Source organism: Nothobranchius furzeri, chromosome 9 (assembly GCF_043380555.1).
Source record: "Nothobranchius furzeri strain GRZ-AD chromosome 9, NfurGRZ-RIMD1, whole genome shotgun sequence".
Lineage (NCBI taxonomy): Eukaryota > Metazoa > Chordata > Actinopteri > Cyprinodontiformes > Nothobranchiidae > Nothobranchius > Nothobranchius furzeri.
Window position 1 is genome coordinate 58807241 of NC_091749.1, and position 15083 is coordinate 58822323.

General features: G+C 41.5%; 1 protein-coding gene across 5 annotated transcripts in view; it reads right to left on the bottom strand.

Moving 5' to 3' along the window:
- The window catches only part of zfhx3b (zinc finger homeobox 3b), a 250778-nt gene that overhangs the window by 16736 nt on the left and 218959 nt on the right, over nucleotides 1–15083 (bottom strand). For all 5 annotated transcript variants that reach the window (XM_070554993.1, XM_070554992.1, XM_070554995.1 and 2 more), the window contains 3 exons: nucleotides 13239–13346; nucleotides 955–1091; nucleotides 281–481 (listed from right to left, as the gene is read on the bottom strand). In XM_070554993.1, the coding sequence (XP_070411094.1) occupies nucleotides 281–481; nucleotides 955–1091; nucleotides 13239–13346 (446 nt within the window). The remainder of the gene's footprint in view (nucleotides 1–280; nucleotides 482–954; nucleotides 1092–13238; nucleotides 13347–15083) is intronic.

Genomic DNA, 15083 nt, shown 5'->3' on the forward strand with positions numbered 1-15083 from the left:
CATCAGATAACTCCTATCATTCTTACTTAAACTTTAAACATTATTTGTGCTAAAGATGCCGATTTAAGTCTAAGTTAAATGAGTTCTGCTAAACAAACGACACTTATCTCAGATACTGTAGCACATGTTTTGACTAAGAGCAATATATGAATCGTGCTTAAATGTTATCATTAAAAGAGTAAAACCCGATACTGAAATTTCTGATCTTACATTTTAATGGCATCGGTAGGCCAATAACATCGGACACCCCTAGAAAAACCCTCAACAACACAGGACTTACTGTAGCGATCAGCTTGTCCACACAGTCAGGTGCAACGCTGTGGAGGTGTGTGAGGTGGAACTGCAGGTGGATCTTGTTGTTGAGTGTGTCCTGGCACAACGGGCAGCGTAGCATGGGCTGGACAGAGTGTTGTGTCATCACGTGCATTCTGAGGCGGTTCAGGTCCGTGTTGGTGAACTTGCAGTAGGGGCACTGGTACATCTGAGTGATGACAGCGGCAGGCAGAGAAAGAGAAGAGGGGTGGAGGACAGTACGGGATTAGGAGGGGGAAAGAGGTGACGTGAGCATGCCTGAAAAGAAGAGTTCAGATCCCACTGATCACAGACACGCGTAAAAGTGAGCACCACCGAGTCTTGGCACTCACTTCAAAGTGCTCTTATCTGTCAAATATCATGTTGATTCCACACCTCATAGACAATTGGAAGTCCTACCCAGGAAAATGCTGGGATCATTTCGAGTAGATGTACATAAAACAAGTCAGTAAGACGTCTAATAAGCTGAAATTGGTTTATTTTATACTGAGCTCATGTGCAATTGTAAGACTTATAATTAGATCTGGGTAATTTAGAATGAGATAACCTTCAGCAAGAAGCCTTTAATTCAAAGAATAGACGTGGTTTTGAAACATTGCAAGTCATCAATATTTACGTAAGTCAGAGGTTTGTGATGCTCACCTGCTCCACTGCTCCCTTGTCAGCTGTCCTTGGACGCTTGGAGGAAAGCGGACTCTCAGAGGTCTCAGACTGAGACGAGGACCTTTTGGGGGGCACAGGTGAATCTGTCTGGGTTCGTTCCAAGTGGCAGGACAAAGCTGAACACATTCACACAAACGAACGGGAACAGGACGGAGAGAGGAGAGCAGAAGCGTCAAGATGATTTAAGAACCTGGCAGCTCAGGAGCAAGTCAATCAAAAACACTGTGGATAAAGGGCTTTGGAACGTATTTCTTGAATGCGATTTAAGTGCATTGGATTGGAAGTGTGCAGTGAAAATAGTGTGATGTTACTGAATATAAAAAAAATACTTTTTTTATACTTAGTCTCCTACACCACTGATGGTTTCAGCACCAACTGACGATTCAGTGTTGATCAGTCGTGACATCTAATGCAAACAGTAATTACTAATGGAAATAGTAATTTGCATGGTGCAGATTTAGGTCACATATCTTCAGTTCACGTGAGTAACTTAAAGAGCAAGTCACTCCAAATCAACATTTTATTTGCTGATAAACTATATAAATGAGTGTCTGATCGTGCTGTAGACAAATGTACAGTGGCGGTTCTACATCGAATTACTCCCCGGGCGAGGCCCCCTTTGAGCGCCCCCCCCCAACCCCCCCCCACCCCCCCACCACCACCACCACCACCACCACACCACCCCACCTGCATGAACACACGCATGTTTTCTACAAACAGGCATGTTTTATTAGAACGACTATTGAACATTCATTTTTCTAAGTTGCACATATTTACATTAATTACTATGAAGTTGTCAGAATGTAAAGCACTATTCATTATATACTGTATCAAAATATATAGAATCAAATATACAAAAACAAACAATAACTAAATATTAAGAATATATGAACATAATAGATAATAAATATTCTAAATAGCAAAAATATTTCACACGTAACAAACTAAAGATAATCACTACAGCATTGCACTTAGAACAGAAAACACAAACTAAAATTAAAACCTAACCTTGATGCAAAGTCATCAATAATGTCATCACATGAAATCTGCTCCCCTACTGAGTGATTGATACTAATCAGAGCCAGGTTAGTGAGCCGCCCCTGAAACATAGTTGACCTCAGGTATGACTTGATCAAGTTTTGAAAAGCTCCTCTCAGCTTGAGCCACAGTGACTGGCAGAGCAGTCCAAAAGTTGGGGTAGATCTCCAATAGATCTTTATCATGATCCATAATATTTTAGAATTGCCTCTGAAATTGTAATTTAAACTGACATAAATAAAACTGTAGACTACCAAAAATGCCAACTTTTACAGAACAAATCATGTAAAAAATAATCAGTGCAGCCATCTGCAATAAATAAACAGGATAGTTAGTGGTGACTGGGGTGTTTTCTTCTGCTTGTAGAATTGTTTTATTTATTATTATGTGAACATGATCAACATGTGTTTGTTGTTGTTCAGGCAGGCCACGGGCTGCAGTGAGCATTTAACAAATCCTAGTTTGAATCAGTAAAAAACGATTCGAGGACTTTTTTCAAACCATTTGAATATTCGTTTAAATATTTCAGCCCTATTAGCTCTGTTAGCAATTAGTTGACCGCATTTAACCGTTAAAATCCCAGTTAACTGGTTCAAAAAATTGAAAACATGCATCATGAGAGCTACATACCTTTATCTTTCTGCTCTTTTTTCTTTTTTTCCCCTGAATGGGGGCACCTGGTGGTTTTAGCCTTTTTATGTTCATCTCTTCTGTTTGGCTCCTGACTCAGCAAGTTTCCTTTAGTCAGGACTAATCAATTTGAACTTGATGGGGGGTGACCACAAAATCGTTTTGTTTTTCCTTTTTTTATTCGGCCATTTCACACAATTCAGAGAAACCTGAAAGAATGATAGGCCTGTGTTTATGATATTATGAATGAAATATGGAAGAACGTTAAGATGTGATTGACTTTAGCCATGTTAATACAGTTGATTCAGCCCCTGCACGCTCATTTCATTTGGGAAAGACGCAGAGGTGAATTCCCCCGCCGCACCCCTCCCCTTCCTGTTCTTCATAGACACACGGAGCACGTGAACGTTCTCAGTCAGCAGGAGCGCCTGCAACTGCAGGGGGCGCCAACTTGCTGTTTCCAATCCAGACACTGTCATAAGACAGATAATAGAAAACCTCGGTGCGGCGCAGATTTCCTTTTTTTTTTACTCCGCGCTTGTGCGCCCCTTTTGTGTCATGAAAAAATGCCGCCCCGGGCAACTGCCCTGTCTGCCCGTGCCTAAAACCGCTACTGCAAATGTATTCAATAATTCGGCATTTTAGTTCATTTTAGTTAAAATTTAAATATTCTGCCTAAAACTGTCAGCGATGCACCGTCGTCAGGTAAAAACCCTGCAATGCATTTAAATTTAAATCTGCCATCGCTATTGGCTAAGAGGTACATTATGATGTTAGATGGTACATTATGATGTCACAATGTTGTGAGTGTGTGTATTTGTTTGTGGCTCCACCCTCTCGGTCTGCTAGACAACAGCATTTGTTGCATTTTTCAAACAGGAAGTGGGAGTTGAGTAAGAATCTGGTCATGGGTGACTTGCTCTTTAACTTCTATCTGACGAAAGACTTTCCAACAGGTAATATAAATAGTTTCCATGATCACTTGTCCGTTTGTATGCATTTACCTGTCATATACCAAATGTCAGTTGATGCAAAACATTTTCAAACGTAAAAACATTCTAACTGGGGCATTTAGAGACAAATACATGGTGCAAATTTTTATTGAATGTTTGGTTTTCTTTTGCTTATCTGATTTATTTTAATTTTAGATTCGGCCAGTGATCTGTGGCGTCATGGAAGATTTTCTTTAAATGTTTGAAGCCTGAAGCTTAGAAACAATTCACGTCTCATTTGTGTTTATTTCACTGCATTGTGGTTTCTGCTATGGTCTGTGACGAGAAAAAGAACAGCACAACGAAAAAACCTGTTCCTGAACCTCTGCACAAATTCCAGCTCTCCCCCTAACGCTGCTTTGCATTCGACAACAAGCCTTCTTTCAACTCCCAGAATTTCAAGACATAATAACACGTCACTGGGCACAATGACGGCGTCAGGATGACTATTAGTCACATCCAAGTGGATTCACATACTACTGTGCTTTGGTGTTCAGTATGCAGAAATGTAAAAAAAACTATAGTCACTGTCAGGTGGGTGCCAGTGTCCCACTGGCTCTCAGACTAAATTAATGGATAATTCTGATGCAAACAAAAACAAAAAATACCATGCCTCTTTTTTCGCTTTAGAACCACTCTGGTTTATAAAGAAAAAAGATCTATTGGAGAGCTGGGGAGGCAAAACTGTAGTCAAAAAGTTGAGGATCAGCCCACACAGACCGTGAATGGGGTGGGGATGTAACGGCTTCACGGTGTCAGTTGCAAGAGTTCACTGTGAAACTTAAGGAGTTCCCTCACAACCCCCTAACAAGCCCATAAAGAGTTAAATGTGGCCTGATTTGTACAGTTCTGGGAGGGCAAATTGAGAACAGAGGGCACTGTGACGGGGGAGGGGCGGTGTGGTGGGGGGTCAGGTTAAGCTGGGCTGACCACGCTCCAGCTCCAGACATTAAAACGTCAGCTCCAATCAGGACTGGGGCAGTTGAGGTGATTACCCAGTGGGAGACCTGGCTTTTGGACAGGGCAGGCTGCAAGATATCCCAGAGATCCGCCGCAGAGACCCTATTAGGGTCCAGTCACAGCCAATCCCATTAAACACATCCGCCAATAAACAAAGGGATTGTTAAACAAAAGGAACCTCCCATTCGCTGACATTAACCTCTCAGTCATGGCACTGTCCTCACCAATTCATCCTCCAACTCCACCTTTGTCCACTCTTTCTCGTCTCTTCAGAAAAACACCAGGACTCCTCTGTTCATTCACATCGATACACCATTTAAAGAAGCTGCACCAGTTCTCTCTTACAGACTCGTTTCATGATTGTGTTACGTATAATAGTTAAGAAGCTGGTGGTTAATTGCAGCACCTGACCTCTTCCTGTCTTCCCCAGCAGCTCATTATTTCAATAAGCACCTCCTTGACTATAATTAACACCAACACCCACAAGGTAAGGCAGGATGATGTCTCTCCGTCTCTCCATCCAACAGAACAAAAACTGAGACGTAAAAACTAATAAATTACAAATTGGTGAAATAGCATTTTAATCTTGTAGCAAAAGGAGGCAAAATGTAAAGATAAGTCGGTCAACTCCCTGCACTAAAGAGCACAAAGAAAGAGCACAAGTGAGCGTGGATTAGTGTGAGTATCAAGCATCCCCCCAGCTTCATGATTAAGAGAATAAGCAAAACGATTATACTTTCACAGCCGCTCAATTAGCACCATGAGAGGTGCAACAAGTGGCTGTTCATGCAAAAGCGCAGAGAGGCCGCTGAAAAAAAAAGCTGTACCTGCTTTCTCGTTCAGGTGTGCTTAAGTGTGAACGAGTGTCTATAGGCTCGCTGTGGCAAAGTCGATCTCGTCACGGCCAATTAGGACGCCATAAATCAGACGCACTGAGATCCTCTTGAGAACACCGTCAGCAGCACCGTGACTAGCTTCAACTACTGTATCCGATTTCTCGGTAACAGGAGGGGATTCTACAGGAAGTTTAGGTTTTAAACTTTTATTTTGTAGTGTAACACGACAGATTGGACACTGTTGTCCAGGAATAGATGTGATTCACACGTGAAGAGGGGCTCAGAATGACCAAAGCCCAGAGGGACATTATAAAAGTGTGTGATTTATCATTTCCAGGGATATAGTTAAAAATGCAAACCATTAATTACATTCACTTTTTTGTCACATGCCAGATTTGAATCTAAAGTGGTTTTAAAGTGAGAAAATACATCAAAGCCTGATTAGGATAAAGAGGTTTTAAATGAAGGTTGTAGATTTTTTAATGAAATTGTAAAAAATTGACAAAATTAGACAATCTTTACTGTTTAAACATTAAAGGTCAGTGCATTGGTCTGCATTGAAACATTTCTCCTAATTTATTTATTTCAAGAAAAAATCTTTTAATTTGTTTTCCTGATTATAGGAGAGGCAGCCCTGATCTACACCCAACTCTTTTAGACAGCTGCATACGGTTTTAATTTGTATCTGGTTTTTCCTGAAAGTGCACAGGCAGAAAGCAACAGGATAAAAAAACCTACAAGCCAATGAGGTGATTATTAATTCATGTCCTTTTCCGTAAACCAGAGGCTTTTCTGCCGTCGAGTCCCGTAAGTAAATTGGACTTTTGGCAACCCGTCTCTCTCTTTCGCGGCAGGAATTTGTTATTCAAGCTGCAAAAGGACTTCCAGTGCTCTGCGACGCTCTCTGGAGCAATCCCTGCAGCCTTGTCGAGCTTTCAAGGGTGAAAAAAAAAACAAGAAAAGATGGCTGCCAGACAGACTGACTGACACAGCACCGGCTGGATTAACCAGAATAGGTCATGCATAGAAATATATAAGTACAAAATCACAGCTGCCCTTTATTTGAGTTGTTACTTTATATCCATCCATCCTTTATCTGTACCCGCTTGTCCTCGCAGGGTCGCGGGGGGGCTGGTGTCTATCTCCAGCAGTCTGGGCAAATGAGGCCTGGACGGGATGCCAGTCCATTTCAGGGCAACACAGAGACAAGCAGAACACACAACTATGCGTGCACACACACACTCACACCTGCGGACAATTTAGAGAGACCATTCCACCTGACAGCCATGTTTTTGGACTGTGGGAGGAAGCCAGATTACCCACACGTGCACAGGGAGAACATGCAAACTCCTAGCAGAGAGGAATTGGAACCCAGGACCTTCTTGCTGCAAGACAACAGCGCTACCGTTCCACTGTGCAGCTCGGTTACTTTATATCATATAAATAAAAATAAACAGAAAGATGAGGAAAAATCATGAACAAAAACATTGTTGGTGTTTTAAAAGGAAAAGCTGCATCGAACTGAATGAGATGAGGCGCTCATCCTCCCTTGAGCGCCATCTCTTCATTTCACTTCCTGTCACGTCACAGCACTTCTAAAAATCACACACATTCTGTTCATGCTGGTAAAAATGTATACGTTCACTGTCAGTATCCCAAAAAAAGCCACAATCATGTTAAAACTGCAGCCCTGCAATTACACGGAACTACTACAATCACATGCGGTCCACTTTCTGAAAATCACATCTTATGACACCCGACTCCCTAAAACCTTCCACCTTCACACAGCTGAGACCTCCAAACACCGTCCTGCTTCTTGCACTGGAGAAAATCCTCACCTCTATTCCTTTGGCAAGTCGGCTATTAATATGGAGATGATTCAACTCCGTCAGTGCTACAAGTCATTTTCTGTCAGTGCTATACCAACAATATTAACACACACCCCCTCCCCAAACCAGGTTTTTAATCTGCAGAGCCCAAAGCAACGAAGGGCAGCGCTCAGTTTCATCTTTTATATCTGAAGTAATTACCATGCAATAAAAATGACATTTTTCAGACAGACAGACAAAAACAACAACAAATGGGATATTTCTCTTTTATGTATAAAATACAAATCATGTTTAGAACAGAACAGGCTGCAGAGAACAACAGCACGACTGGTTATTCACCTTAGCAGGACACAGCTCTGGCACTCTGGCTGTGGTAAAACTCATAAACACCGAGCTTTCAGGGAGATGCCTCGCAAACAAGGACAATTTATGGCCTATTATCTTCAAAGACAAAAGGAATTATAATTTGAGGGATGACAAACACTCAAAGGACGTGACGTGAATATGTAAACATTTCCGACGCTCCGTCTCTCCTGGATTCTCACACTACTCAGGTTTAAAAGCAATAACAAATCACTGCTGCACTGAATGGCCTACAGTTTAAAGCACCACTAATATACTTGAATTATTTAATTTCAAACCAAGCACGGGCATGCAATTTCAACTTCAGCAGAGCTCACATAAAATCTGCATATCTGCACTGTTCTATGGAGAACAATTGACATTATTTGGTAAGTGTGTTTTTGAATTGGCACAGCCAGAAGAATAACGGCATGAAGCAGAGCTGAATTAAGAATGAGCAGACTGCAGTGCCTCTGAGCTGCATCTAGGGGATGCTAATCATTGTGTTCGTAATGCAGATTATACAAAGCAGCCTCAGTGTGCAACACAACCACATGAGCTACTGGAGACACAGCGACATGAAGACACGTAGATGTGCAGCACAGAGCTCATCCTGCAGCTGCATCATTCAGTTCATGTTGATATTCATTTGAAAAATGATGTGACAACATGGCACAGAAGGATTATTGAGTCAAAAGGTGGTCAAAATCAAACATACGACTATTTCTTAGATAATTGGGTCTCAGGTTTGAATCCCAGCTGCAGCCTTCCTGCACAGAGTTCCCACCATGCACGAGTGGGTCTTCTGGTTTCTTCCTATTGGCCAAAAACATGCATGACAGGCAACCCTAAATTGTCCCTAGGTGTGTGTGTGTGTGTGTGTGTGTGTGTGTGTGTGTGTGTGTGTGTGTGTGTGTGTGTGTGTGTGTGTGTGTGTGTGTGTGTGTGTGTGTGTGTGTTCACATAAAAGCCCATCTGCTTTCATAAAAGCTCTGCTTTTATTTACTGAAGCTTTTAACCAGATAGCTCCAGCAAAACGTGAATGAGATGTGCTTCTAACCAAACATCTATGCATATTTGATTAAAATGTTCTTAAATCTTTACACTTACAACCAGTAAAGTACAGATTTGATTTCAAAGTGCTTCTACTAGTTTATAAATCACTCAGTGGCATGGGGCCAAAATACGCGTTGGATCTCCTTCCTGTATACACGCCCAGCAGGGCTCTGAGATCCTGGTAGAACCTCGGATCAGAACCAAACAGGGTGAAGCTGATTTTAGCTACTATGATGGAATCAGCTTCCTTATGACCTGAAATGTGCTCCAACTCTACTAACTTTTTCATTCCAATTCATCAAACTTGTCTCCTATGCTGCACCTTCTGCACTGCTTACCCCTGAACTTTGCCGTTTTATCTTATTCTGTACATCTAATTTAATTTGTGTATTTCAATTTGATTTAAAAATTTGCTGTTTTATGTTGTCACGTTGATTTGAATGTTTTATGTTCTTGCTCCCGGAAAGCACATTGAATAGCTTCCGTGTGTGAAATGTGCTTTGCAAGCGAAGCTGCCTTGCCTGAATGCAACCTTCTGAATCTCAGACATCATGAAGGTTCATCAGTTCCTCCACATACATTCAATTCCTTTTCAAATTTAAGTATTTTTTCTGTTGAAACAATCCACATATGACAAATAAGAAAAAGCAGCACAACATATTGTTTGCAGTGTTTTCAAGCCGATGACATTTACATACATTTGTATGCATTTACATGTGGATCTATGTATTGTCCCCGAAACAAGTAACGCACAACACGATAATGAAGGCATCTTTCAAGAGATGACAAGCCAAATACACATGCATTCTACAAAAGGCATCTGATGTACCTCTAAATGATTTTAATGAATGCTGAGGAGCTGTGGAACAAGAAAGAGAAAATAAGATTGACAGTGGCTTTAAAAAGGAGGAAGCCTTTTTTCCCTGTGTTCGCTAACACTGCCTGTCTGACAGTGACTGTCATTTGTAAAGGAACAATGTTGCGCTCTGTTCCAACAGCTACATGACAACCATGAGAAGGACTACTTCAGTAGTTCTAATGAAGGATTTTAGAAGCAGCTCAGCCTCAGACAGCGGGAGGCCGAGCACCTTTCCCAGAGATAACAGGTTGGCCGAGACTCCTGCTCGCCATTTTTTTTAACAAACACATCCTCCGTGCACTTGCTATGCAACCAATCACCAGCTCAAACAAGTGCTCCTCTGTCTTCTAAAAGTAAAGTTAAAGTTAAAGTCCCATTAGTTGTCACACACACAGGTGTGTGTGCAAAATTTGTTCTCCGCATTTGACCCATCCCCTGCAGACACAGCCGTGCTTAGGAACCATTTGGTGGTTTAACCCCCCAATCCAACCCCTTAATGCTTAGTGTCAAGCAGGGAGGCATTGTGTTCCGACCAGGAATCGAACCCCTGATCTCCCAGTCTCAGGGCGGACACTCTACCACTAGGCCACTGAGAAAGGTCTTGTGAGTTCTTCCTCACTTCCAACCAACAAGACAGGTCTTCTGCATCTGCTCTGAATGGTCATTGTGTTTGTCAATCGCCGAAAGTTTGGAGCAAAGAAACAGATGGTTCTGTTAAACTAAAGCTGTCGACTTTCACTGACAACACAGCCTTGAACCCACCGCGCCGCCCCACCCAGCCACCCTTCCTCTGACATCAAACAGAACTTCAGACCTGGTTCCCTAATGCAATGCTATTTTTAACTAAGCGTTTCTAATAAGCTGCTGGGAAGCTGTAAATTTTTCATATGCAAGCACATATTTCCTTTGTGAAAACACGGAAACACACTTATTTGCTGATTAGTGACTGACAGAAGGGAGGAAAGAAACTGAATATGCTTGTATCAAATTGCATGCCTTTCAAAAAGGAGGAATCCTAATGCAAGGAGTCGTCTTCCTGTGCACCACAGGTATGAGTGAATTATTAATCGGCCAGCTCATTTTAATGCTTTTTAAAGTGCTTTATTTTGATGTGCTAAAACATACTTTTAGCCATATTCAGTCAGACATGCATATCATTATTTCTTCCATCAAAGAGGAGTGTCGCCCTTTCAAAGAGCACAAACAACTCAGCCTCATTTAAAATAGAAGTTCAAATATCAAAGACGTTTTACAAAGGCTAGGCTTCAAACACTCTGATGAAGTTTTTTCTTTTCTTCCCCCCCCCAACCCCCCAGTACTTTATGAAAACTTTGCTATGCAAAAGGTGCAAATTGTTTTGCAGCTTTTAACCTGACTAGTGTAAATCAAAACATCCCGCAGTAACACAAGACACCAGACACGTGACAGGCCCGCTAATGCCAGTGTTCAGTGTCATTATCATCAGAAATCTGTTCCATTGAATAGGAGATTTATGAGCTGCCAGCATCGTCTTCGTTAACATGGAGTCAATTGAGCGTAAAAAAAGAAAAATGAAGCTATGTTTCGTTTACTGTGCTTCAAAACTCTGAATTAGTAAACAAAACTTTACCATTGATGCAATGCTGCACGCACACACACACACACACACACACACACACACACACACACACGCGCGCGCGCGCACGCACGCACGCACGCACGCACACACACACACACACACACACACAATAGCTGCAAATTAAGCTAGCCTCTCATATGATGAAGTTTTGTGTTTTCACTACTTGTAATTTGCAGAAACAAATAATTTTATAATAAAAAAAAACACTTCAGTGTTAAAGTACTTAGAGCTTCTTTTTGATGCCAGGGAACCTGATGCATCATCTTCATGTTTATGGGATGTACAGATGTAGATACACAGCAGCAGCTGCTGTCATTTAAAGCTGCTAGAGCAATTTAGGGAAACAAATGAGCTGAAAACATTTTTTCATGTCTTTTAACAACGTTCCAACAGTGTAATTATAAAAAAATTGTCGAGATTGAACTTGTTTTCGGACCTGAAGCACCTATTGGACCATCCGGTTGTCAGTCTCCCCGAACCACAGTTGCGTATTTAGCAACAGGACACATCTGGCGTGAGAGGTTCTCCGCTCAATAATATCAGAGAACGAGAAACAGCCGGCTGCTACCATTTCAACTTTAGGACAAACTACCAGAGTGCCAGAAAGATATTTGAACCTAGAAAATGGTGAATGGTGTTTAGCACTTCCTCGTTTCCTCTGGCAATGTGGGTTTCCTGTGGAACCAGTGAATATACCCGAGGGGAGGGCTGAGGGCTCCTTGAGCGCGTTTGTGTTCGACTTAGCTTGTTCTGACGATTAGCTAGTAGCTGTAACATTCATAATACTCGGAGAGCCAAACATAAAACTGACAAAAATAAAACAATTATCCGTTAAATACAGATTCTGGCTTGGCCGAAACTGTTGCCGTTAAATGCAGCAAACATTTTGTAAGGTTTTTTTTATTTTAATGTCTCAATATGTTCTAATTTTAGCTTGAGCCACAGGACCTACGTAGCTGTTGTGTTAAAAAAAGTGCAAAAAATTTTCTTTAGATGAATAGTTCAAGTCACCGTGGGCATCTAGATACTGTCTGGAACCGTTCTTAATTTAGTTTCCATGACTGAGAAAGAAATATGCAAGAAATGTGAGACATTAGGATTTAAGTTTCATGCCCCGCATGACCCAACATCTCAAACATGCACCAAATTAGAGTGATTCCAACTACAATTTAACTGATTGTATTGCATTTCTGTCTCTAACTCGAAACCCTGCAAAAAATGGACTTTTCTTCTATCAGAGCAGATCTGCAAGGCCTCCAGCAGCTGCAGCAAGACTCAAACACCCACACAGGGTGTGAGGTTTAAACTGTGGCCACAGCATGATGGGTATGATCATTTCATTAAGCTATTAGAGAACACATAAAAGATCTATTTAGTTATCTGCTCTGCATGTGATTTCTTTAAGAAATTGTAAAGCAAGCTTATAATAATAATAATAATACTGAAAAAAAAAACACTGAAAACTAAAATCTGTCCCAAATTACTCCAAGGGAAACCTTGTTCTGATATTCACGCCTTACGTTTTTTCCTTTCAAACACCCACAAACATCAAGAAAGACCCCAAAAACTATTGTAATCAGATGAAATGAAACATGCATGTGCTGTTTGGGTCAAACTCTGCTTGTGTGGAAAAAAGTAACGTGTGTGTGTGCACATGTGCATGGTTGGAGATGCACACACAGGCCCTGCCCATCTACTGAGCGAAGACAAAACACGTGTCACGTGTGAGCTGCACACACACGACGTATGACAGTTTGTTCTGACTCAACTTTTCACGTTGAACTTTAATGTCTGGAAACCTGAAAGTGAATCTTGTAAGTGTGAAGTAAACACGAAAGTTTAAAAAATGTTTTTAATATTTCAATAAAGGTTTGAATTTTTAAATAGGTGGGATTAAACTGTACAAAAGGCCTGTTGTTTATACTACTGTTAGGCCATAATCCCTTGAATAAAGCCCCCTAAATGTGTGTGTGTGTGTGTGTGTGTGTGTGTGTGTGTGTGTGTGTGTGTGTGTGTGTGTGTGTGTGTGTGTGTGTGTGTGTGTGTGTGTGTGTGTGTGTGTGTGTGTGTGTGTGTGTGTGTGTGTGTAAATATTGGCCTTACCTGTCCCTTTGGTGAGCTCCTTCTCCCCCCCACTTTCTCTGTCTTTGGTTTGGTCCTCCTGGTCTGTGGTGGTCTCACTAGCAGCCTCCACATCCTCGCTCAGCTCTCCTGTAGGGGGGGAGGGAGAACGGGATATGTAAATCAACACGCCATCAGAATTGGTGGAAGCACTTAAAGGGACGGCAGCATTTTTTTCTATAGGAGCTTACAACAATTACATTTGCTGACACACAGTTACAAGGTTAGCAGACAAAGAGGGATTTCTGCTCTCTGTCCGGTACGAACTAATCACGTAGGGAGATTCGCTCACATGTGGGAAATTAGAAAAACACCTGAATATATGAAAAGAGCCTGATTCATCTTTTATTAATAGCAAACAGCCTCAAAACCGTCACAGAACGATCTGCTTCTCTTTAGTACAGCTCTTATACTGCAGGGGGGCAGCAAAACACACACACACACACACATACACACACACACACACACGCACACACACACACACACACACACACACACACACACACACACACACACACACACACACACACACACACACACACACACACACACAGCCTGAAGTAGTTAGATGGAAAAATAATTGTGCAACTTAAAAACAATTAAATAAAAACACACCAGTCCCCATTCCTTTTCTCTCACACAACATGTCACCATAACATCCCCTGCTGCAATCTGCTGGATTATTTACAAATACCAATAACTCCATTTCACTTCTGTCATCCTACTATTAAAAAAGTCATAAATATTTAAAACTTTCAGCCCCACAATTCATTGTGTTTTTATGCCAAGTCAAAGGCAGAAATCCCCTGTAACCACCTTAAAAGCCTCAGCTCGATAGATCAGGCCATTTAGGAGCATCGAAGTCCAAACAATGGATATCCAATAACGCCATTTGTAAGTAACACACAGAGGAAAAGATGGCAAAAACAGATAATAAAAAGCACATCAATCATGTTTATTTCCCTCCTGTGCCCCCTGAACACCCCCTCTGCCGGTGAAGTTTGTTTAAAAGTATAGAGACTTGCATGCAGTCACATTGATTTGACAACAGTAAACTAGGCCGCAGTCAATAGACTCTATCAGTTATTACACAAGTCAGCTAATTCTCAGCAAATGTACTTAAATGCTCTGTTGAAAATGCTTTCATGCTTTGGTCTCTACTCTTTGAGCTATTGATGTATTGACAAAACTACAACAGCTGCTGAAATATCCTGTTCAAGTATTCAGCCCTGCAGTCATCACACATCCAGCTCCCTTCACGACGAGCCAGAGCCAAAACGGCTTTTATGACGTTACCTTAACACCCCCCCCCCCACACACACACACACACACACACACCACTCCCTGTTTATTGTTTCTGTCATAAAACGCTGAATACATTCACCTTATTGTCAAACTCATATATGTAGGCCATGTTGATGAACGAAAAACACCAATAGACAAATCTTGTTTAGGTGTTTGTTTTTATTTGTTCGGTTGCAGATTTGGAGGCATTGCAGCGATTGCACCGACTGACTGGATGCACCAAAGCTACAAACACATGATCACCATCAGTATGAAGACCTGGAGAGTGGGTGACTGTGAAGATGGAAAACAAACAACACAACTAAAACCTCTCATCTTAGTCCCTGCATTATAAAACTCAACCATGATGACATTTTTAATACTTTTACACATGATTGGAGTAAACGGCTCATTCAATCTTTTTATTTCTCTCCCCTCAAAAAGCTGTTTCACTCTGCCTCACATTTAGAGAACGGGGCACCCTAAAAACTCTCCCACCTTTGTTATTTTCTGCTTGCCTGTCAGGCCTTCAGTAGATCACAC